Here is a 20,904-nt window from a genome sequence, read left to right as displayed (position 1 = left end):
CGGATGCCGACGCGACCAGCTGCCCGTCTGGCGAGAAGGCCACCGCCGTAATCCAATCAGAATGGCCCTCCAGCGTGCTGCGACACGTCCCTGTGGCCGCCTCCCACAGCCGTACTGTCTTGTCGTGGGATGCCGACGCGACCAGCTGCCCGTCTGGCGAGAAGGCCACCGCCGTAATCCAATCGGAATGGCCCTCCAGCGTGCTGCGACAGGCATCCCAGTCTACTTCTTTCATAGACAGCATGTTGACCGTCTCTGGCACTTGGTCCACAAAATTTTGTCGTATCAGACTCCGCTCTGGTGCAAACACAAGTGCGGAGCAATATATTTGCAGCGGCGCATCTGCAAGGATAGACTGGAAGCGGAGCACAAATCGCTTTGCGTCGTGTAGAAAGCTTTGAACAATGCTTACAGATGGCTATCTTGCATGTTAGCACAGCATTAAGACAAATTGAGTATAGGACCTACGCCTGCAAGTGCCTGGAGGCTATCAAGCAGGTGAACGCATCTGCTTGACTCTCTCATGAGGCTCATGGCCTCTAGCCAGTGGAGAAAGTGCTTCTGGAGAAACAGGTGCGTCGTGTCTTTGTCGACAACGTGCTGCTGACTTTGTACAAGATGTCTAATCCAGTAGCGGCAAGCATACTGCAATTCAAGTAGCAGACTGCTAGCAACTGCCCCATCGTTGATCTCACTTCTCAGCGCTCCAGGGCCTACAAGGCTGCACATGTTTTGACGAAGGCCGCTTTGCCCAGACATAAGCTCAAGGCAACAGGACGCCAGCTTCTCGTGTGTGCTCTTCTCGTCTACCCAGAAGCTGTTGTCGCTGCATCTCCCTTTGTCGAGCAGGAAGTCGCGGAACGAAGGGTGGTGTAGGCGGATTGGCCGGCTTTGATCATCTGGGATGTCAAGAATGGCGTGCAGATCCCTTAACATCTGGTCTACTTTGTGCTTTGGTACACGTAGCAGCGCACTCAAAGATCCTACGGGCAGTGGCGAGGTCAATGCTACAATGCTTCCCAAGATGAGTCGTAGTGTGCTATAATATACGGTCATCTCTTGCGCATTGTATCCGTGACGAATTGAGGTCTGCAATACCGTGAGATACATCTTGGTAAGCTGTTCTTCTGGCCCGACTGGATTACTAGAAACACTGCCTGCAAGAAGTATACGAAGCCTCTCATCCGCGAATAGCCCTTCACAGATAAAGCGACAGGCAGTTGCTGCCCAGATGAACAGACCGCTTGCACTCTGAGCGAGCTGTGTAACAATCTCTACACCTGGCCAGCCAGCATCTAAATAGCATTCCCGTGCAATGAGCTGGAGGTTGTGTTGTAGAAAAAGCGCTATGTCTTGGTCGACAATAGACCGCGGTATGTTGTGCAGCACAATGTCCTGATGCTTCGAATCTGGCATCTCGCAGAATCCGTGTCGGATTGGCACCTCTGGCCTGCTTGTCAGCAACACCCGCAGCCGGACCCTTGTTGGTGATGGAGCCTCGGCCAGCAGCTGCACGATGATGCGGATGTTTTCGTTGCTGTCGCACTCGTCGAGCGCATCCACAACCAGAACGAGTGAGGCTGGGCAGTCCCTGTCGTTAAGCTTCGACAACGGACCAAGGACAAGGTGGTGCCACTGGTCGCGCAAAGACTGACTAGCAATATCATCGCGCTCTACAACTGCGTCGCTAATGCGCTGCTTTAATGCTGGCACATTGCGCGCAAGCTGCAGTGCGATGCTCGTCACAAACTTGCCCGCATGGCCTACTTCGCCGCCGCCGCGCGAGAAGAAGAAGCTAGCGGCAAGACACTTGCTGTCGTGGTACCGGCGCGCAATCGTCCGCGCAATCGTCGACTTGCCCGTGCCCGCCAGGCCGCTCAGCCAGAAGACGCACCGCTCATCTGTTCCGTCCGCCCAGCTCTGTATCTTGTGCAAGAGGTCGACGCGCGTGTCGGGGAGGCAGGTAGGCTTGTGCTGCGTTGCGAATGAGTTGAAGGGCGCGTCCGCAGCTTGCGGGAGACGACCAAGGGTGCTCTCGTAGCCTAGCGTCGAGGTGTCAGCGATCCATTCTTACGAAGAGTTTGCGGGCGGCCTTGCAACTTACCCAGAGGGACATGGAACTCAACAGAGCCGTTGATGGTGTGAACTTGGAGGCTACGGTCGGCGTTGCCGTAGGTTGCGGTCGATGTCGTAGAGGCCATGGCATTGATGCTACAGCGCGTGCATCAGCGATGCAGTGTCTGCGGTGATGGCCTGCGACACAGCGCTCCTTGGGCTCAGCCTGGCGGCCATGCAGCCTGACAATCTCAATCCGTCACTCGCGAAGTCCACGGCTGGAGTCAAGTTATTTTGCGTCCTCGTCCCGATCACGCCGCCAGGCCTGCACTCGGCTTTTATCTAAAGCCTTGCCGCACTGCATTAAAGTATTGCATCTCAGAGTGTTTCAAGAGTATCTCAGGTATTGATATATATCGTTACTTTGCCACGAGCTGCAACCCCAAAACTCAACGTCGCCCAAACTGGATGTTACCGTTGATGATTCCGGCCTGGATGCTGTCACTGCTGTTGCCGAAGGTGTTGTTCTGCGTGCTTGCAGTTTGCTGAGGTAGAGGCTGTTCTTTAGCCCGCGCACTACTTGTAGCATCTATAGCCGGAATCCTAGACAACAGCCCTTTAGCGTACGCTGCCGCGGTAGCTGCCGCGTAGTTCTGCCAGCCCTTGTTCTTGTGCGAGTCTGCATAGTCGCAGATGCCCCGAACGACGACGCACGGATACTCGTGCATCACTCCTGCTGCTTCCATCTCAAAGCAGATGGCTTCATGCTCTTGCTGCACTCTGTTGCGCTCGACGGCAGATATCTGCAGCTGGTTGCTGGATGCAATGTTGCCGAAGTGAACGTACGGCTTGTCGACCGATCGCTTAGCTCCCTCTCCGCGAGCAGAACGTGAGACGATGTACTTTGCGTCGCAGTGTGCACTGCAGTCTTCAGACTCTGTGCCTTGATGCTTGTAAGTGTCCTGGAAGAGCCGGTCGGCGTCGGCGCCTGGGTCGTCGTACTGGTGCTCTCGCTCATCGTCCAGCTTGCCCCGCATCTGCCCCAGGACCTCTGCAATGTTTGTCTTAGACCAGCCCTCCGCGCGGAAGTTGTTGACTGCAGCTAAAAGGTCGCCAGGAACGCTGTTAATGTGTCCGCGATAGTTCAGTCGCCCTTGACCCTCCCATGCGCCTTTGTCGTACTGCAACACCCCGCCATGGTTGCCTCGAGGGGAGCTGACCACCACGTCTCCAAGCACGATATTTTTTCCTGCACCAGCTGGCCCGTAGCGAGGCACGCCGCCAGCGATGCCGACAAGGAGGAAGTATTTGATGTTAGGAAAGCCGGCGCGCATCCTCTCAGCAAGGGACGTCGCATATTCAAGTCCTATCCCTCGCTGCACTCCCATGACAACCTTGTGTTTTCCAATTCGGCCGCCCAGGTAGTATACGTTCTGGTACTGGACTTCCTCTTGCGGATACTCTTCGTCCAGCACCAGCCTTGCGGCCTCCTGCTCGAGCGAGAGCGGACAGATCCACCCTATAGTGAAGTGGTGGTTTTTGGCCATAGTAGTGAGCCGCTGTCTTTTGCGACAGTTTCTAGGTACAAAAAGTGACGCAAGGCAGGTTTATGAGGCATTGTAGTTGGTAGCAAGCAATGGCTGTAAGTGGTGGGAGAGCCGCTTAGGCAGCAGCACTTGGCCACATTCCAGCCGTGTCACCATTTCCACTCAGCCTTGCTGGATTGGAGAAGCACTTTGTTGTCGCTAAAGCTTTTTTCTATCAACACCGCAATATAGTATGTCATTCTGCGCGTCTGAGTTACAGTCGACCTGTTCCTACGGCGCAATGTGTCTAGCGCGACGGCTATCAGATTTAGTCCTTGAGAACTGCAAGTGCTCAGCCCAGCGACTCCACCAGAGCCACAAATCAAGCGTTGCAATAGTCAGCGGAACAGGAAGCGCCCAGTATATCCAGAACTGATGGGACACGGCAAACGACGATCGTCTGGCGTCTCTGCCAGGCTCAAACGAGAAGAAGTTGGTCCCAAAGATCGTCTGCGCACCAGGACGTGTTAACCACACATAGACGGATAGCAACCAGTATGTAGAAACCGGGATACTCACAGAAACAAAGGTGGCTAGCAAAAAGGTCATCGTGACCACAGCGATCGCCTTCATCGCTGACGCTTCTCTCTTCGCCTCCTCTCCTATCTGCAGCTGCACCTTGTTGTCCCTCTGTGCAGCAGCGTTGAAAGCCTAATCTCGTGAGCTTCTGGGAGGGATGGATACTACCTGTCGTAGATTGCACTTACTAGAGTGATCTCGTTCTAGATGCGCGCTTTGTTCGCTTCAGACCGCTGGAGCAAGTCCTGTAGAATGCCGAGCTGGAACTCGAAGCGACTGCCGACTTTGTCCCAGCGTGTGAGGCCATTCTTGCTGCGCGCGAGGTCGCTGTTTGCACCAAATCGCTCATAGTGATGCTGCATGGCGTTGAGAGACCGTATGGCTACGCTGAGAGTCTCGCTAACGTGCACCTCGTGTCTCGCGATTTTATGTAAGAGAAAGTAGTCAGTCTCTAGCAACCTCCTCTATCACTCGTGAGCCTCATTGATGCTAGCGACAGGCGCGTCAAACAAAACTTACTGCTTCCCACTGGCTGATGTGGTTTTGGATCGCCCAGACCAAGTCATCATTCAGCCGAAGCAGCGCATCCAAGACCTGCGGAAACACGGCGTACGGACAAGAGCGAGACACGTCCTGCAGCCAGGTCAATGACTGGATATGTGACTGCGACTTTGCAGGCAGATCGAAGCACAGCAGCGTGAGCGACCCGGACTGCGTCCAGCATGCGAAGAACCCCACCTCGTACCACTCCCACCCATGCCGCGCGATCTGCGGCCCATGAATAGCAATGTCAGCTTTCCAATCGCCGGCGCTATTGTGATGGTTGGAAACGTGTGTTGTGAACGTGCTCTTCGGCTGGAGCTTGTTGTACGTCTGCTTGACAGTGAAGCAGGACCAGTGCGCTGGGGCCTGATGAGCGACAGTCCAACAGAGATATGACTTTTGCCAGCGCTACAGTACATACTGTAGAACTCCACTTCCTTGTTCTTACCTAGCCAGACGTCGTACCCGCAAAAGCCGCTTGGTTGAAGGTACATCCTATTAAAGAAGAACAAAGGGATCTTCAGCTTGTCTCTAAGGTCTTTTTAGAGTTCTAGCAAAGTGCTTAAGAATGAATTAGCAGACGCGAATCTCTTTAGTGTTAGATTGTAAACAAATTCGCTCTATTAACAACTTACATGACTTAAACGCGCGCAGCGTAGACGTCCTATAGCAAAGTCAGTCCCCTATCTGCAGATCCTTTGCTTCACTTGCTTGCAGCAGTTCATCCCATGTTATTTCTTAAGACTGGCATGAATGGGATGCATTAAGGTCTACTTGTTTAAATTAATACTTTGTCCTGCGTATATGATGTAGGATACAAGCCTAGCTAGATAACTTTGTCTGTGTCTATCCTAATGCACAGATTTCCTTAGTAGAGCTATGTAACTATAGTCTACTAAGTGTGCTTTGAATCCACGTAAGTTATTAGCTAGATTTAGGAGCTTAAATCTATAAAGAATAATATGACGTTAACTGCGACTCTAAGTATTGAAGGGGAAGAGAGTTAGGATGCGAAAATGATGTTCGCGTCCCAGCACGTAGGGTGTCCCAGCACGCAGGGAGGGACGTTACATGCTGCAGTATTGGACGCAGTGCTGACCTCTTCACCGTTCCAATCTCCTGCCCCAAGTTGCTCATCGACGACAAAGTCAAGCCAAGGAGTTCGGCATCTTTTTATGGCGCCAGATAGCCACTGAGGCAACTTGTTGGCGCTCGTCGAAGGCTGCGCGCGTGTCTAGGGTATCAATGTGCCAACATGCGTACAGCTCAGTCAGAGTCATCCTCCCTGTACCGGCGCGCATCCTTCGCTCGCTCGGCCTTCTCGTCGTCTTCAGCCTCGCGCTTCGCCAGCGACTCGCGCAGCCGCTCCTCCTGCTTCCGCCAGTGACTGCCTTCCTCGTAGTCCTCGCTGATGCCCAGTGCTTTCCTCATCCTGTCGCTCTCTTCGGCCTTTGCCTTGGCAAGGTCGTGGACCTGATGCGACTTCAGCCGTTTGGCGTTGGGGCCGAGGTCTCTCCCGTCTTTCCGGTCCTGGTCGAGCTTCCGGCGCAGGGCTTCGCATTGGTCGTCGATCTCGTCTTCGTCGACACTGCGAGCGGTCAGTGCCTGTGACGTGGGAGTATGCACGGTTCAACAAACCCGTCCTCCTCAAGCTTGTCCCTCAGCTCGAAGACTTTGACTTCGATGTCGCGCTTGGCCTCATGCTCGAGGATCTCGGCGTCTGGCTGGCGCGGTCGGTGTCGTGCGTGGTCGGAATCCTTCTGGTACGGCGCAATCTTGTCGCGCGGTCTGAGCAGTGAGCGGTTCTTCTGGACGTAGCCGGAGGTGCCGCTGCCCCGTGGCGTCGTGAGTCCCACGTTGTCGGCCATGACGTGCGATGTGATTGTGATGCCTGTGGTAGTCTTCACGCATCGGCGCACATGGCACATGCGGAGCGCGGAGGTGGGTGGGGCCTACCCAGTGCTTTCAGTTGCACTTGCGGGCGTTTGCCCCACTAGATTTCCTGCGACCCAGATGACGACTCACACAAAGATGGCCCCTTCGATGTATCGCCCGCCATGAGCACCCAGGAGCCGCTCACCGAGCTGCCGTTCCCGCCCGTCACCAAGCAGCATATCCTCAACTGCTCCTACCACAGCTGGCATCCCACGTACCGCGCCGTCACACCGAAAGCGCGCCTCGTGCCCCTGCCGGCCGCCTTCCTCGACTACCTCCGGTCCGACGGCATCGTGCTGCCCCCCGAGGACACAGACAACCCAACATGGTCTGACGACGACAGCGGCATCTTCTCCGGCGCCGACAACAATGACGGCGGCGAAGAAGCCGAGCTAGACCCAAGCATCCACTGGCGCGACACGCACGACGCAATCGAGCGCACAATCGAAGAGCTGGGCGGCAAGGTCGCGCCGAAACTGAACTGGAGCGCGCCCAAAGATGCCACCTGGATCGCCGCCACCAACAGCATCGAGTGCACGACGCCCAACGACATCTACCTGCTGCTGAAGAGCAGCGACTTCATCACCCACGACCTGGCCCACGCCTTCGACGACACGGCGGACCAGCACACGACCCCGCATCCCGAGATACCCTACCACCTTGTGTTGCGCAAGTGGATCAACCTCAACCCCAGCGTCGAGTTCCGGTGCTTCGTGCGGAACCGCCAACTCATCGCACTCTGCCAGCGGGATCTGAACCACTTCGATTTTCTGTTCGGCATGCAGGACAAGCTGAGGCAGCGCGTGCAGGAGCTCTTCGATTCAAAGCTGAGAGATTCGTTCCCGGATCCCAACTTCACTTTTGACGTGTATATCCCGCCGCCGCACGACAGGGTGTGGGTTGTGGATTTCAACCCCTGGGCGCAGCGCACAGATCCGCTCCTGTTCTCGTGGATGGAGCTGCTTACCATGGAGGTGCCTGAGGCCAAACTCTTCGACGGAAAGGAAGAGGTGGTGCGCATACCCATCGCATCAGCTGGCGGTACGACAACCGGAGGCACGACATTCATATCGCTCGACGACATCGAAAGCGCGAGCGACTCTGAGAGCTCAGATGAAGAAGATGTCGAGGACATCTGGCAGCCGGAGTTCAGGCTGGTACGGAAAGATGATCCTGAGGCGTACGGATTCACGACGCCGCAGTACAGCGCGCACAAGATGCCCCGCGACGTGGTCGATGCAGCGAGTGGCGGGGAGGGCATGATGCGCGAATTTGCAATGCAGTGGCAAGATGCGCAGAGACTGGCTGAGCAGCAGAGACAAGAAGACAGTGATGAAGATTGAACGAACATGTACCGACTGTCAGACTAGTAATCACGACATGTCCACCACCACAAAGCATGCAGGCCAATGACATGGTGATTCCTGGTTTTACATTGATATCGAGACATAGAAATAGTACCTTGGACTGCTTACCCAGTCCCTGGAGCTTATAATATAAGCCCTCACCATGATGTGCTGACTGCCAGCAGTCTCCCTTTGCTTTCCGTCGTAGCCATCATAATGCAACTTCACATGCAACATCGTATCCGTATCCAAGCATCATGCCAAACAAACCCTCAAGAGCTTCTCAACCAAGCTCCATAACACAATCGCTCCTTTCACAACATTACCAAAGCGGCCACCGTTTCCAATTCTGCACCCTCTAGACCTCAGTCAGGAACGAGTCAAGGTCGCTCAACCGCACTTCTCGGCCGCGGCCTGTCATTCGCCGTCCGTTCAGACCCACGGGCGCTTGTTCGATGACCCGCCAGTTCTCCCAGCTCGTGCTCACGACGCGCTTGTCTGCCTGCGGTATGACGCCAACGGATACACCGCATCCAAGGCTTCCACGCTTCACTTGCATGTCGATTTTACCGCCACAAATGCCGCGTAAGAGGTGGCTAACAGGACTCGACTCATCACTCCAGACGCTGGAGTATGACTCTGCGCCAGGGTAGAGAAAGCGTGCTTGCAAGGAGACGAGCGGTGATGGTGTGGCAGGAGTCGGCGCGGAATAGGAAGGGAAAAGGACGCGAAGTGTATCTGCGAGAGCCGCGAGGGCGGCGGAGGATGTGTCCTTGTCCATCGCAGGAAACGTGTTGGAGGATTTGGCAAGTGGTGTTTGTTGCTGTAGCGGGGCGTCGAGACGTAGACGCGTTCGACTCGACCGTAGGCGTGGCGTGCCGTTCGTGGTATGTGATCTTTCGCGGTACATGGATCGTACAGGCGTTGTCGCGAAGGATGATTGTGGTGTGAGGCTCAGGTTCGCGTTGGAGTCGAGGGAAGCATTGAGCGGCAATTCAGTCTCCTTGGCGGTTGTGTAGTGTCCGGAGATGTAGACGAATCGCGCTTGTTTGAGGAGAGACGGATACAGGTGGTTGAGCACCATGACGCCATAAGGGTACGAGACATATAGAGACAGCCCTTCGGTATCATCCGCGGCTGTCGGTGTGTTCTTTGATCGCAGGGCTTTACGCGCTTTCCTTCCGCGCATGTAGTCTTTTAGCTCGTCGTTGACGATGCGACACGTCCTCAGCAGGGCAAGTGGGCCTGGCAATTGCAGCTGTGGCTTGCCACCGGTCCACGCGTCCTCCGTGTCGAGCGCGATCTCAGGCGGTGTGGCGACCGAGAGGAGCGCGGCATCGTGATTGCTGCGTACAAGAGGCGCAAGATCGAGTGAGAGGCCCGGCACGTCGACTTTACGCGCCTTGTCGCGTACGCGGTGACCAAACACGGTCGTGTAGCCGGCCGAGATGGTAATCGCGTGAGGTTCGGCGAGGAGATAGTCGTAGATATGACATCGCAGTTCAGTCGGCAGCGACAGGAAGCCACAGTACGTGTCAGCCGGGGAGTATGCGGGTGCCCACTGTGCCCGTGGGGCATCCTTGACGCGCATCTTGAAGCAGAAAGTCGGTGCAGAATTTGGGAGGTGATTCAAAATTTATGACGGGTTATAAAAGCGTTATATCGATTCCACGATGGTTTTAGAGGAGCTGAGAATGGTGGACAGCTGAACTGCAATCTGGAACTGGTTCTGTTTACTCTGCGCGGGGTGGAAGCTCGAGCGTTGGCGTTGCAGTGAGCAACCGCCAGCCTGTAATTTTGGAGGTAGGAGCGGAGCTGCCGAAACCTCGATAGGGAGTCACGACCCACATCCTTGCACAACTTGTGCGAAAGGAGCGGTGACAGGCTCGCGAACGCTGCCATCCAATTAAAGCAGACCCACAGCACGGTCATCTTTCAACAGTCCTGCATAATAGCTCCCTAGTGGGCGATCCAGTTCTTTTGCAGTGGATCCCCGGGTGTTCTTCACTGTCTCGCGAACAGGTTTGCGTTTCACGCAATTCTATGTTGACCGGAGGGATATTCAGGGTCCGTTCCGTTAGTCTCTGACGCTGCGTAGAAGGTGGGACGCAGCACCTCAACACTGTACTAATGCAACCGGTCGAGTCCGTGCTGTACTAATGCATTTGGCAGGTCTTTTGTTGACGAGAACGCAGACAAAGAATCTCGTACACCTTTGCTGGCCTGTCAGCTTGCAGATACTGCACGCATCTGCCCACACCTCTGTCGAACTTATTGTGGTGCACCTGAGGAGCTGGACTGCGTTTCCTCCGCCATGGCTGCTACACTTATAGCAAGACCTCGAACAAGAGCCTACAAACCTAAAGCTAGGACAGGATGCAAGAGGTGCAAGTGAGTGTTGACTTCGGTCACACTCTCGTGCACACTCAGTTGATGTTAGTCCCTGCCTCCAAGAACATCGAGGGGCGTTTTGACGAATCTACCATACGCTGTCGTGAATTGCTATGCAACGATACTGATGCTCGTCTGGTAGGATACGCAGGGTCAAATGTGACGAGACCAAACCATGTTGCAAACGATGTACTACCACAGGCCGGATATGTGATGGTTACGACCCCAGGTTCGTCACTCCGCGGCGCTCGCCGCTCACGAGGATACCGCCCACGTCCACATCTCCACCTCACCCAAACCCTAGCCAGGAGGTTGTCGACTTCGCGTCAGAACTCCGCTCCTTCAACGCGCCATCTTTTCTCCTACCACTACTCCGTCTTGATTCCGATGATGAGCGTATCAACCTCCAATTTTACATGAAGCATGCTGGCCCTACTCTGGCGCGATCGTCCAATTCCGCGTTCTGGCAACGCCAAGTGCTGCAAGCTGCTCATCAGCATGCCTCTGTTCAGCACTGCATTATTGCTCTGGGTGCTATGCACAGGCGGTTCTCTAAATCCAAACTAACACCAAACGATTTGGATCTGCCAGACCCGCACTTGAAGTTTACCTTGCAACAGTCGAACAAAGCCATCCAACAACTGCTTCGAGATCAGATCGAGAGTGACGATACGGGTGTAGTTGATAATTTGACAGCCATGACTTGCTGTATCCTGTTTGGGAGCATGGCCAACCTCCAGGGGCAGCAGAAGGCTGCACTGGATCACCTCCGCAGCGGTATACGCATGTTGAAAGAGACCAAGTTGCAAAGCTACAATGACAGAGATAGTCACCCAGTCAACATCAACTCGCTACGATCGATCTTCACTGGGCTCGATATATAAGCACGGAGTACCTTAGGCTGGAATGACATTCAGAACTGGGAGCCCGTCGTTCAAACAATGCGATGTTCAGAGCCAGTTGACATAGATACCAACTCTCCATGGGCACTTTTCGAGCTACACTGCCGCATCGAGACCCTCCTCAAAGACACGCTCGCCTTGAACAGGAGCTGCGTAGTGAGCCCTGCCACCCGAGACGACATTGAACACGAGCACGCTTTACTCGTGACCCGCTTTCAGCGCATTTCCAACACACTTGACTCCCTCCGCACTATCGCACCTAGCATCAACTTCCCGGCCAACGACTCGTCCAAGACCATGCTCCTTGTTACAGATACCTACCACTGGCTGCGCTCCTCTGTCGAACCTCTACAACGACATTTCAATATCATCAGCCCACTGTCCACAATCTCACACGATCCAGTCGAGCATTTCACAAACATGATGCCACACATGAAACATCTCCTAAGCCTCACCTCGCCCTCAACACCAGTATACTCAGCAGCGCCGGGCCTACTCTTCGCTCTCTGGCGCATCGGCACGAGCGCACCATCGCCATGCATTGCTTTGCGGCGAGAGGCGGTTGAACTTATGGCCAAACACTCGAGGCGAGAAGGGATGTTCGATGGGCGGTTGGCGGGCTGTATTGGGAGGATTGCCTTAGCCTTGGAGCAGAGTGCCGCACGGAGGGAACTAGAGCTAGGCGAGCATGTCGAGGGTAGTGGGTAAGAGGATCTGGTCGTCCCTGATCATCTGAGGCTGGTGTTCATGGATGCAGAATACGCGAAGGATGATGAACGGCAGACAAGGGTTAGGCTTGCTAATGCGATGGAGAAGGGGCCTGAAGGAGGAGGGACAACTTTCACGATTGATTATTGATTATTGATGATCATTTGACTTTGCTCAGTTGGAACAGAGATGTCAGCAGGTGAGTACCGCTATCCGTCTTGTGTGAGGGTTTTGTGGTTACTTTTCTTGGGAGGCCTTCAAGCTGAGCTCGCACACGACTGATACCCTGTCAGCCCAGCTGAGGACTACTGTGTGTTCTGTGCAATATTCAGTATCCGAGCCTGGACGCAATCGTCGTGTGCCAACATGAGACTTGATGTCGTTGTAGGCCATGTAACAGTGAAAGCCTGGCAGCTCAAAACCCTCTCTACCGTCGAAAGTCGTTTCAAGTTACGACATACAGGGACCTTGTATATGGGAGGCTGGACAGTACGCATAAGTCTACAGGGTATCGTTGGCCTAGGGAAGAGGAAAGAGACACGGAGGTTCGGGGTTGCAAGATAGCCTGAAGCTGGGTTGACACTGTTGTGAGCCATAGTTCATTCAAGCTTTACAATCACCGTTACTGAAGCCAACCTTCACACTGCTGGCGGCCTCTCAGCAGTCTGCTTGCTGGAGCCTTACCAGCCACCACTTGCTGGTATTGTGATAGTCTTTAGGGGATGTTTGAAACAAAAACGATAGCAAGTTGAACGGGTGGAGGCGCTCACAATCGCACACATAGACGTTGATTCATGATTGACATCAGCGGCGAGGCCGCATCTTCCAACGAAAGCTGTCGACTCCAGGCTCTTACATGTGTTGAACCACGTTGACTTTACATTATTGGCTGACATTATCTCTTGCTGGCACATATTCACCATGTGGAATTCTATTCGCACGAAGGTTACGTATGGGTCACGGGCAGTGTCAGGAATTAGCAAGTGCAGCGTTTGGGGCAACAATGAAGCAAAAATCCAGTGAAGCGACGAATGGCCACAATGCTGCTCTGGGAAGTCGTGCCTGCAAACCAGCCAATCAATTTAGCCTGCAGCCCAGAAATTTCTTCACTCTGTCTAAATTAGGAATGAGGGAACATCCAGAGTCCACTTCGTGCGGTATTTCGACCAGGCAACGGCCGGCGCTCAGCCATCTTTGCGGTCCTTCTTTCCTGTGATTCGTGAAGCGGTTGATTGTGGGGCACTCTGCGTAACGGAAGTGAAAATTTCCAACATCGAGATTAGGACGGGAGGGGTCCCGAGATATGCACGGACCATATCTTTTGGGTATATATTCTTGCTCCTGCCCTTGATTCTGTTCGATATGTTCGACGATACTTCATAGAATCATTTCTATAGATATCGTCCTCTTCTGAGCTTCCTACAGAAGCCACAGATTCTCCAACCTGGTTGATGACTTTCAGCCTCGATGCCCCGGAGTGAGGCCTTATTGCATTCGCTTCGGCGAGTGTGGCGATGATCTTCAGCTGACTGTGCTCGTACTTCGGTCGATCCAGAAAGCAGGGTGTTGACGGCAATCTGACAGGCCTTTTTTCATTGATGCACCTGGCTTGCTGGGAGCTCGAAGAAGGATTACAAACCATGCGTGTAGTACTGTCGCTGCGCACCTTGATGATAATTGTCAATCACTGTTCAACAATGGCGATTGTTGATATTGGTCGAGCCTGCCTTTTTGCACAACCTGGCTCATCTCGGGAAGGAGCTGAGCGCTTGCTTGCAAACTGGTATTCCAAACAAGTTTATCATCCTTAAGTCACCAACGATGCTGAGGATGTGCCAAAGATATCTGGACAATGCGCTAGTGCTGCATTGCAAATGTACCTTCTCTGAAATTGTGGCTTAGGTAGGTGTGTTAATTCAGCTTCTGGTTGATGATTTGGCTGAAGGTGGTCAGAATACTAACACCACAGCGAAAGCAGGCTGCAACTCAGAGTGATTGCGAGCGCGATGAATATCAGTCTTCTCGTTTTGGCTACTCGAAAAGGCAAGATTAAAAAGCGATTTGATCGCGATTCTGAGCGGCGGATCACGGTTCACACTCTGAATTCTCGAACATGTGCTTGAAATCACCACTTCAGGGCAAGCGCTAGGTATAGGTCTTGGTAATATGCGAACCAGTCCCGCGTGCGCATGTATGCACCTGCAACGGCCAGTACTAGGCAGCCAAACAGAGGCCGCGGGATTGTCATGGCGTAGAGGTAGGGGACACACATTGCATAGGTATGGTGCGTCGGAGATCATGAGCGAATCTTGCATGCGGCGCACATCAACAGAGTGACACATCGAATGGGAAAAAAGCTCACAAAGAACACTGAAGGGCCTCCTGAGGGGATGGTTATAGAGAGTCCGCGGCGGTTATCTCAGGTTTTCGAGGTGCAGTTGTGTCCCTGTTCAGCGCCTCGGTCAACTGTTGGTCTATGAATGTGTGGCGCCGGATCACGATCAGCTGCTTTCCGATTTCTTCCTCTGCCTTCACGGATCCGGCACGAACTACTCCAACGACCACCAAAGAACCCACTCTCCCTTTCCCCGCGTTCACGTACAAGAGACCTGTCAAGCCCCACCATCTTCGACTACACTGCCCACCAAATCGCCTACGACTCGCTGTATAACGCTGCAAAGTTGTGATCCGGTGTTACGTCACACCCGCTCGTAACCGCATAAGACGAACAAGCACCCCAAGTGATCCATGACACGGCAACCCGCCGTCCTGTAAATCACGCTCGAACGGCCCATTTAGCATCGCTTGGAGCGAAGGGTTACAAAAGCCGTCCAGGTACAAAGCGCGATCTTGGAGACGAGCAACCGTTAATGCACGAAGACCGCCAGTACTCACTTGCAGGACGGGAAGCCTCCGAGAACACCATGACCACCAACAGGCCTTTCTTTGGCGGCTTTCTGGCAGCCTTCCGGGCCCAGCCCACCGTACAGAAAGCTGGCGCATCGCAGGCCGCCTCAGCAGCGTCCTACTCACACAACAACGCACCGCCCCAGACACAAGGCTACGATGCCTCGAGTACCACACGCACGATCACCACCAAGACACGATCACCGTCACCTGGGGCGACAACGACAGTCGTTCACACAAGCGGCCAGTTCCAGCCCACAAGACAACACGCTACACCGTACCACCGCTCCACATCACCAGTCCACGCCAAAGCATTCCCCATCCCAGGCGCAAATCAAAGGAGCAGGAGAGGCTCTGACAGCTCTTCAGACGGCTTCAACGAGATCATGGGTGCCGAGAAGTGGTACATCGGTGGTCGAACAGCAACTGGCGAGGAAAAGTTCTACAAGCTCGGCATGGTGAAGCGTCACCGAAGCACGGATCGGTTGAGTCTGGACAAACTCAGTATATAAACAGAGCGGGCGACTCGTGTTCATACACATGCATATACCGGCGTTTGCGGCATTTTTTGGGCCTCTCAGCACTTGCGAGATCCCACAACAGGCGTTTAGAAGGGAATACCACATATCAGGACAAACGAACATGGGCCACAACCCAATGTTACCAATATACATAAGCTTTCGTGAGCTTTGCTGCTCACTCTTGAACACATCACCGACGACATTGAAATTTTGCTGCCCTGATGGTTCTGCACGGGAGATTTGCCGAGCGCCGAGCAACCGAAGGCAGCCTTATTCCCGAGAACTGGCACTTCGCCAGCTCACCAGCAGCAGAAAAGATGTGCTTCTGCCATAGTGGTCATCGGTTTACTTCCAGCCTTCGGTGAGAAAGCCTGATCGGAGTACTCCGGGTATTCCGACATCCCTGCTCCGCTTTTCGGCAAGATCACAATACGTTACATCTATTCACGGAAAAGCTTTGCTCAGGACGGCAGCATGTTACAGGGCCGCGGATAAGCCAACACTAATGCTGCAAGTTACGACACTACATGTCCACCTTGCCCTATAGATCTCGGCTCACCTGAGTCACCATCTCTTCTGTCTCTCACTTAGATAAGACGATTGCCATTGCTGATTGCCAGCATCATTCCCTTATTCAGTTGATCGAAGTACTTAGACACATCTCGTTCCTAACTTGCGTTCCATGACTTCACAGTATGGCTTCCCAAGACGACCCAATTCCAGCATCGACTGCTGCGCCTTGGATCAGTGAAGAGTCCGAGAAGCAGACCCAATACGCCTCAATTGTACCTCAGCAAGGACGTGGTCTCGAGCTTCAGCATACTATCTCCTCCATGAGCCATGATGGCATGGCGCATGCGACCCTTGTCGTGACCGGCGACATGGACGAGGTCTACAACAAGTTCTCCGATCGACGAAAGATCGCCATAGTCGCCGCAGTGTCATTCTGTAGTTTCCTCGCACCGATCTCGTCTACTACGGTCTTATCTGCTGTGCCAGAAGTGGCAGCGACGTACAATACCGACGGTGCCATAATCAACGTATCGAATGCACTGTACATGCTCTTCATGGGTATCAGTCCGTGCTTCTATGGACCCTACGCTAACATCTACGGAAGAAAATGGGTGCGTAACAATAGAACTACTACGTGATGCAGCATGGCCATCGGTAGTAGTAATGCACCCAAACAATCAACTGACGTTAGCCTGCAGGTTTCAGTAGCAAGTGCGACGCTCTTCACAGCTTTCTCGATCGGCACAGCTCTGGCTCCCAACTTGGCATCATTCTTTGTCTTCAGGATCTTGACCGCTTTCCAAGGCACCGCATTCCTCATCATTGGCAGCGCAGTTATCGGAGATATCTACAAGCCGGTACGTAACTTCAAACTTCTCTCATACATCTACATTGTACCCTACTATGGCCGTCGCAAATTTCGCAACACGATTCGAGTCTACTGGGACCTAAGCACAACTAGCATAGATTACTGCAACCGTAGCAGGTAGTCCCTCAACAATAGTCAGGCCTGAGCTAACGATCTGTACAGACTGAGCGAGGAACAGCACTGGGTTGGTTCTTGTCTGGCACACTCATCGGCCCTGCACTAGGTAGGCAATTCAAGTGATTTGGCCCCGTCTGCAATGTTGCTTACTTGACCAGGTCCGTTCATTGGAGGTATCATTGTAACCTTCCGCAGCTGGCGTGACATATTTTGGTTCCAGACTGCCCTCGCTGGTACCGCGGTAGTTCTCTGCTTTTTCGTCCAGCCCGAGACTATCCACATGAAGCGAGCTTCTGAGCTCGAGGGACTCGAGACGTCAGAGAAAGCACACAAGATGTGGCAGTGGCTCAACCCATTCCGTGTCCTTCGCTTGTACCGGTATCCAAACCTCTTTCTGGTGGTATGTGCTGGACATCACTGCTGCAGTCGAAAGCTACGCTAATCAACCCCAGGCTCTGTCATCTTCCTCGTTGGTCTGGAACATGTACTCCCTTCTTACACCAATCCGCTACGTCCTCAACCCGCGCTTCAATCTCTCCACTCCTCTCCAAGGTTCGCTCTTCTATATTGCCCCTGGCTGCGGCTACCTCTTTGGCACCTTCTTTGGAGGGCGATACGCAGACTACATCGTCAAAAAATACATCCGTATTCGCGGCCACCGCGAGTCTGAAGACCGGCTCCACAGCTGTCTGTGGTTTCTGGGAGGCGTCATTCCAGCTTGCATGATTATCTACGGCTGGAGTGTCGAGAAGCGAGTTGGCGGCATTGCGCTACCAGTGATCATGATGTTCCTGCAGGGCGTTGCACAACTTTTCTGCTTCCCTAGTCTGAATACATACTGCTTAGACGTCATGCAGGGCCGTTCTGCTGAAGTTGTTGGTATGTAGTCTTGGTTCTCTTGTTCAAACACCATACTAACGCCAGCCAGCTGGCAACTACTTTATGCGCTACATGTTCGCAGCGGGAGGTTCGGCCGTCGTTCTTCCCGCTGTCAGAGCTATCGGCGTGGGTTGGTTCTCGACAATCAGTGCGTTTTTCCTTGTCTTTGGTGCGCTGGCGACGTATGCCACTGCGCTGTACGGAAAGGGCTGGCGAGAAGCCATCGATGCAAAGAAGGCAGCGAAGAAGGATGGTGAGAACCAGGCATGAACCTCAAAAATTCGGGATCAGTATATGCATGGGTAATAGGCGCTTTCCAAGTCCGCTGCTGCATCATTCAGGCTCTGAGCACTTGAAAGCTTCAATGAAGAAGGATCATGGAGTTGTTTCGGGGAGGAATAGGATTGTGAAAGGTGAAATTGTGAAAACAGCATCAGCATCAGATACCCAAATCATATAAAAGAAAGACCAACATCAGAGAATACATCAAGAGGACATCAATTAGAAGAGAAATGTCAACGGGGAACAAGGTGCAGATGAAGAGCGATACTCCTCGCCCGCTGACCCCAGCCTGCAAAATCCCTTCCCCTCTGATTGGCCCAGGCTCTCCGCCTTGGCAGCAACCACTTCTCAACTTCTCACAACCCGCCGACATCATCACCACAGCGCACCCTCACACCCGCAACGATGCACGTCCACGAACCCGCCCGCCCCGTTCAGGGCAAGTCGATCGCCGCTTTCGTAAGCTCTCCGGAGACTCTGTCCAGCCATTGAGTGGTGCAGAGCGTGTTGGACGATGGTGTGAGCAGGGAAGCTGATGATGGACAGAGCAAGCGCAGCCCGTACAAGGCTTACAGGAGTCCTTTCGGTCCTCAGTACGTACACTGCTTTTTCTTCCAGGGAATTTGGACGGGGTTTGGGGAGATTGGGGGATTGTGGAAGTAGGGCGGTGCGGCGGCAACATCGAGGAAGAGGAGGACCGCCCCAATCGAGAGCAAGACGTCGACCTGCAAGACACGAACGCCGCCGCGCCCTCTTGCGTCCGCGAAGCAAATGTGGAAATGTTCTGGAGCTCTGCGAGGAACTCTAGGCCATTGCGAGCACTGGACTAACGCAATCCCAGGTACACCATCCAGCGCAACTTCCACGGCATCACTGCCCGCCACCTCATTAAGTTGTACGTCGGCCCACTTTACCCCCATCTCCAATTCCTGGACACGTACTCACATACACAGCGGCACCTTGGCAGCCGGATTCGGCGGTGTTGCCGGCTTCTTCGCCCTGTTCTTCTTCGCCGAGGTCCCCAAGGTTCGCGACGACATAATGATGAGGACTCCCCTGGGCCCTTATTTCAAGAAGGAGATTGCGCCCGAGGACAACCCCTTCTAGATGCTCTGTCTAATGGGGTGGAGGGGTTGTATTGTACGAGGCATGGCTTTAGCGTTGGACTGGGCTGGCTTGCTGTATATTAGCAGCTGCAAGTGCGGAATAGACCTTTCTTGTGTTCAATGGCCTGTCGCGACTGCTGTGATGAGGTTGACAGTTCAGTTTTGTGATGCGATGTTGTGGCATTGCTTCATTTCTTTGTTGTGATCATGACGTAGCGCTTAGATGCTCTAACATGCTCTATACGTCCTCACCGCCCACGCCTACCTTCATCGTTTAGTTCGTAGGCAGTCTTCCAACGACCTCCTCCATCTCCTGATCAGTGTAGATCCTGAAGCCCTTGTCCTTGGTCACGCTCGCGAGCTGAACGTTCTTGCTGTCCAGCTTCTCTTCCATGACCTGCTTGAGCGTCTTGAGAACGAGGACCTCGGCTTCCGGTAGGGTAAGCGACTTGTGGAACTCGTTCTGCAGCTCTGCTTGTGCACCTTCGGATCCAGACCCAATCGCCTTCGCATCGTAGCGGTAGAATGTGCCAGAGGGCTCAGCGTGGTACCTTTAGAAAAGTCAGCAAGTCTGCTCCATCATGATGGGTGGTTATGCGCGACGTACAGACTCGGGCCGTCCTCATCGTACCCAGCGATGAGCAGCGCCACACCGAATGGTCTCGACATGATGCTCTCCTCGCCCTCAGCACCCTCACCAAATCGCAGCGCGAGATCGCATATCGCCTGCGTGCAGCTCTCCACCCTCAAAGGCTCGGCGTAGTTGAAGGCGTGATTCTGGCTCTCGACTCGTGCGTGCTCGACCATGCTGCGTGCGTCGGCCTGCAGTCCCGACATGGCGCATCCTATGTGGCGGTCGATTTCGACGATCTTTTCGACTGAGCTGGTCTCAAGGAGGGTAGATGTGACGCGCTTCTCGACACCAAGGATTACACCCTCGCCTGTTGCAACACCTATCGCTGTTGAACCAAGCTTGATGGCCTCGAGAGAGTATTCGACTTGGAAGAGACGGCCTTCTGGCGAGAAAGTGTTGATGCCGCGATCATACTCGCTGCGTGCTATGAACTGTGGTTATAAGCAAAAGGTAGAGCTTCGGCGGGGCTCAGTGGAGGGCTTACCATGTTGACGGGGCTTCTAAACTGGTCTAGAAGGTGATTTGAAAGAAAGGTTTTCAGGCAGCGCGATAGAGTGCGTTCGTGGCTACGCAGATGTGTGCGGTGGTCGGAATGGGCGGCGGCGAGGTTGTTTGTTGGAGTTGACGCGGTGCATGGTGCCTGCTGTCTCCGAGAGCTCGCGCCAAGCCCACCACTAGCTCCGAGATGAGGTCAACCACCGCGCTTCCTTCCTTCACTACATTTAGGGTACATTCTACTTGCTCGGAAGGAGCGATCATGAGCCTCGCGACAATTTCGTGGTCTTCCTATGTCTCGGCTCGTATAGCCCTTTGTACTCAATCTGTTGTACACCGGAAAGAGCATTCCCAGACCCACAGCAACCTTGGAGCTTACTGAGCTTCAATCTTTGATCTTAACCCATCGATTACTGACGTAGGTGCTTGATAAAACATTTTTTAGCCATCAGAAATTGCATATAAAGCTCGGTGCCCTCTACGTGTCGTGGTTTCTACCTGGGTTCCAAGATCACTAAAATCAGAGTCCACACCATCGACCCTACTTCGATGCAAATTCAGCACGTCATAATATTAACGTCATTCATATATCTTTTG

The 20,904-nt window shown here is 53.7% G+C and overlaps 11 protein-coding genes across 11 annotated transcripts in view; 5 read left to right on the top strand and 6 right to left on the bottom strand.

The window, feature by feature from the left end:
• The window catches only part of M421DRAFT_102279 (uncharacterized protein), a gene marked incomplete at both ends in the record, with an annotated part of 3,927 nt that extends 1,726 nt beyond the window's left edge, over positions 1 to 2,201 (bottom strand). Inside the window, 3 exons of the mRNA XM_033586754.1 lie at positions 17 to 418; positions 469 to 2,042; positions 2,105 to 2,201. Coding sequence (XP_033447137.1) covers positions 17 to 418; positions 469 to 2,042; positions 2,105 to 2,201 — 2,073 coding nt within the window. The remainder of the gene's footprint in view (positions 1 to 16; positions 419 to 468; positions 2,043 to 2,104) is intronic.
• A 110-nt stretch (positions 2,202 to 2,311) lies between these two features.
• On the bottom strand, positions 2,312 to 3,690 carry M421DRAFT_422487 (purine and uridine phosphorylase). The gene has a single exon (XM_033593178.1). It carries the CDS (start codon positions 3,600 to 3,602, stop codon positions 2,505 to 2,507), a length of 1,098 nt encoding a protein of 365 aa, XP_033447136.1. The 5' UTR covers positions 3,603 to 3,690; the 3' UTR covers positions 2,312 to 2,504.
• Positions 3,691 to 4,309: 619 nt separating this feature from the next.
• M421DRAFT_208814 (uncharacterized protein) lies at positions 4,310 to 5,234 on the bottom strand. Its single transcript, XM_033588198.1, has 3 exons — positions 5,125 to 5,234; positions 4,680 to 5,062; positions 4,310 to 4,624 (listed from the first exon to the last, which is right to left on the bottom strand). Exons 1-3 carry the CDS (start codon positions 5,195 to 5,197, stop codon positions 4,364 to 4,366), a joined length of 717 nt encoding a protein of 238 aa, XP_033447135.1. The 5' UTR covers positions 5,198 to 5,234; the 3' UTR covers positions 4,310 to 4,363.
• A 735-nt stretch (positions 5,235 to 5,969) lies between these two features.
• M421DRAFT_6785 (cwf21-domain-containing protein) lies at positions 5,970 to 6,571 on the bottom strand (the record flags this gene model as incomplete). Its single annotated transcript, XM_033596451.1, has 2 exons — positions 5,970 to 6,291; positions 6,342 to 6,571. 2 exons carry the CDS (start codon positions 6,569 to 6,571, stop codon positions 5,970 to 5,972), a joined length of 552 nt encoding a protein of 183 aa, XP_033447134.1.
• Positions 6,572 to 6,711: 140 nt separating this feature from the next.
• On the top strand, positions 6,712 to 8,152 carry M421DRAFT_422485 (cell division cycle protein). The gene has a single exon (XM_033593177.1). The coding sequence runs from the start codon at positions 6,761 to 6,763 to the stop codon at positions 7,979 to 7,981; it is 1,221 nt and encodes a 406-aa protein (XP_033447133.1). The 5' UTR covers positions 6,712 to 6,760; the 3' UTR covers positions 7,982 to 8,152.
• A 190-nt stretch (positions 8,153 to 8,342) lies between these two features.
• On the bottom strand, positions 8,343 to 9,575 carry M421DRAFT_93773 (uncharacterized protein; the record flags this gene model as incomplete). Its single annotated transcript, XM_033598143.1, has 1 exon — positions 8,343 to 9,575. One exon carries the CDS (start codon positions 9,573 to 9,575, stop codon positions 8,343 to 8,345), a length of 1,233 nt encoding a protein of 410 aa, XP_033447132.1.
• A 723-nt stretch (positions 9,576 to 10,298) lies between these two features.
• On the top strand, positions 10,299 to 11,985 carry M421DRAFT_93772 (uncharacterized protein; the record flags this gene model as incomplete). The annotated part of the gene is made up of 3 exons (XM_033598142.1): positions 10,299 to 10,375; positions 10,518 to 11,152; positions 11,330 to 11,985. The coding sequence occupies 3 exons, from the start codon at positions 10,299 to 10,301 to the stop codon at positions 11,983 to 11,985; spliced, it is 1,368 nt and encodes a 455-aa protein (XP_033447131.1).
• Positions 11,986 to 14,909: 2,924 nt separating this feature from the next.
• On the top strand, positions 14,910 to 15,404 carry M421DRAFT_6782 (uncharacterized protein; the record flags this gene model as incomplete). The annotated part of the gene is made up of 1 exon (XM_033596448.1): positions 14,910 to 15,404. One exon carries the CDS (start codon positions 14,910 to 14,912, stop codon positions 15,402 to 15,404), a length of 495 nt encoding a protein of 164 aa, XP_033447130.1.
• Positions 15,405 to 15,756: 352 nt separating this feature from the next.
• M421DRAFT_208648 (MFS general substrate transporter) lies at positions 15,757 to 18,324 on the top strand. The gene is made up of 6 exons (XM_033588197.1): positions 15,757 to 16,537; positions 16,625 to 16,783; positions 16,957 to 17,017; positions 17,070 to 17,311; positions 17,364 to 17,790; positions 17,840 to 18,324. The coding sequence occupies exons 1-6, from the start codon at positions 16,109 to 16,111 to the stop codon at positions 18,058 to 18,060; spliced, it is 1,539 nt and encodes a 512-aa protein (XP_033447129.1). The 5' UTR covers positions 15,757 to 16,108; the 3' UTR covers positions 18,061 to 18,324.
• Positions 18,325 to 18,470: 146 nt separating this feature from the next.
• Positions 18,471 to 19,299, top strand: M421DRAFT_422480 (uncharacterized protein). Its single transcript, XM_033593176.1, has 4 exons — positions 18,471 to 18,531; positions 18,619 to 18,665; positions 18,914 to 18,967; positions 19,026 to 19,299. The coding sequence occupies exons 1-4, from the start codon at positions 18,478 to 18,480 to the stop codon at positions 19,177 to 19,179; spliced, it is 309 nt and encodes a 102-aa protein (XP_033447128.1). The 5' UTR covers positions 18,471 to 18,477; the 3' UTR covers positions 19,180 to 19,299.
• A 40-nt stretch (positions 19,300 to 19,339) lies between these two features.
• On the bottom strand, positions 19,340 to 20,438 carry M421DRAFT_422479 (proteasome subunit alpha type-5). The gene is made up of 3 exons (XM_033593175.1): positions 20,297 to 20,438; positions 19,786 to 20,243; positions 19,340 to 19,729 (listed from the first exon to the last, which is right to left on the bottom strand). Exons 1-3 carry the CDS (start codon positions 20,297 to 20,299, stop codon positions 19,453 to 19,455), a joined length of 738 nt encoding a protein of 245 aa, XP_033447127.1. The 5' UTR covers positions 20,300 to 20,438; the 3' UTR covers positions 19,340 to 19,452.
• Positions 20,439 to 20,904: the final 466 nt, after the last annotated feature.

This window comes from Didymella exigua (genome assembly GCF_010094145.1).
Source record: "Didymella exigua CBS 183.55 unplaced genomic scaffold M421scaffold_20, whole genome shotgun sequence".
NCBI classification, from domain to species: Eukaryota; Fungi; Ascomycota; class Dothideomycetes; order Pleosporales; family Didymellaceae; genus Didymella; species Didymella exigua.
Note: the sequence above shows the minus strand (reverse complement) of the source record. Positions and strands in the feature narration are given on the sequence as shown.

Coding starts and splice junctions, on each gene's coding strand:
- M421DRAFT_208648 (XM_033588197.1), top strand. CDS start 16,109: ATGGCTTCCCAAGACGACCCAATTCCAGCATCGACTGCTGCGCCTTGG. Junction 16,784..16,956: donor TCGGAGATATCTACAAGCCG/GTACGTAACTTC, acceptor CGATCTGTACAG/ACTGAGCGAGGAACAGCACT. Junction 17,791..17,839: donor CCGTTCTGCTGAAGTTGTTG/GTATGTAGTCTT, acceptor AACGCCAGCCAG/CTGGCAACTACTTTATGCGC.
- M421DRAFT_422480 (XM_033593176.1), top strand. CDS start 18,478: ATGCACGTCCACGAACCCGCCCGCCCCGTTCAGGGCAAGTCGATCGCC. Junction 18,666..18,913: donor AGGAGTCCTTTCGGTCCTCA/GTACGTACACTG, acceptor ACGCAATCCCAG/GTACACCATCCAGCGCAACT. Junction 18,968..19,025: donor GCCCGCCACCTCATTAAGTT/GTACGTCGGCCC, acceptor TCACATACACAG/CGGCACCTTGGCAGCCGGAT.
- M421DRAFT_422485 (XM_033593177.1), top strand. CDS start 6,761: ATGAGCACCCAGGAGCCGCTCACCGAGCTGCCGTTCCCGCCCGTCACC.
- M421DRAFT_208814 (XM_033588198.1), bottom strand. CDS start 5,197: ATGTACCTTCAACCAAGCGGCTTTTGCGGGTACGACGTCTGGCTAGGT. Junction 5,063..5,124: donor CAAGGAAGTGGAGTTCTACA/GTATGTACTGTA, acceptor ATCAGGCCCCAG/CGCACTGGTCCTGCTTCACT. Junction 4,625..4,679: donor ACATCAGCCAGTGGGAAGCA/GTAAGTTTTGTT, acceptor CACGAGTGATAG/AGGAGGTTGCTAGAGACTGA.
- M421DRAFT_422487 (XM_033593178.1), bottom strand. CDS start 3,602: ATGGCCAAAAACCACCACTTCACTATAGGGTGGATCTGTCCGCTCTCG.
- M421DRAFT_422479 (XM_033593175.1), bottom strand. Junction 19,730..19,785: donor GATGAGGACGGCCCGAGTCT/GTACGTCGCGCA, acceptor ACTTTTCTAAAG/GTACCACGCTGAGCCCTCTG.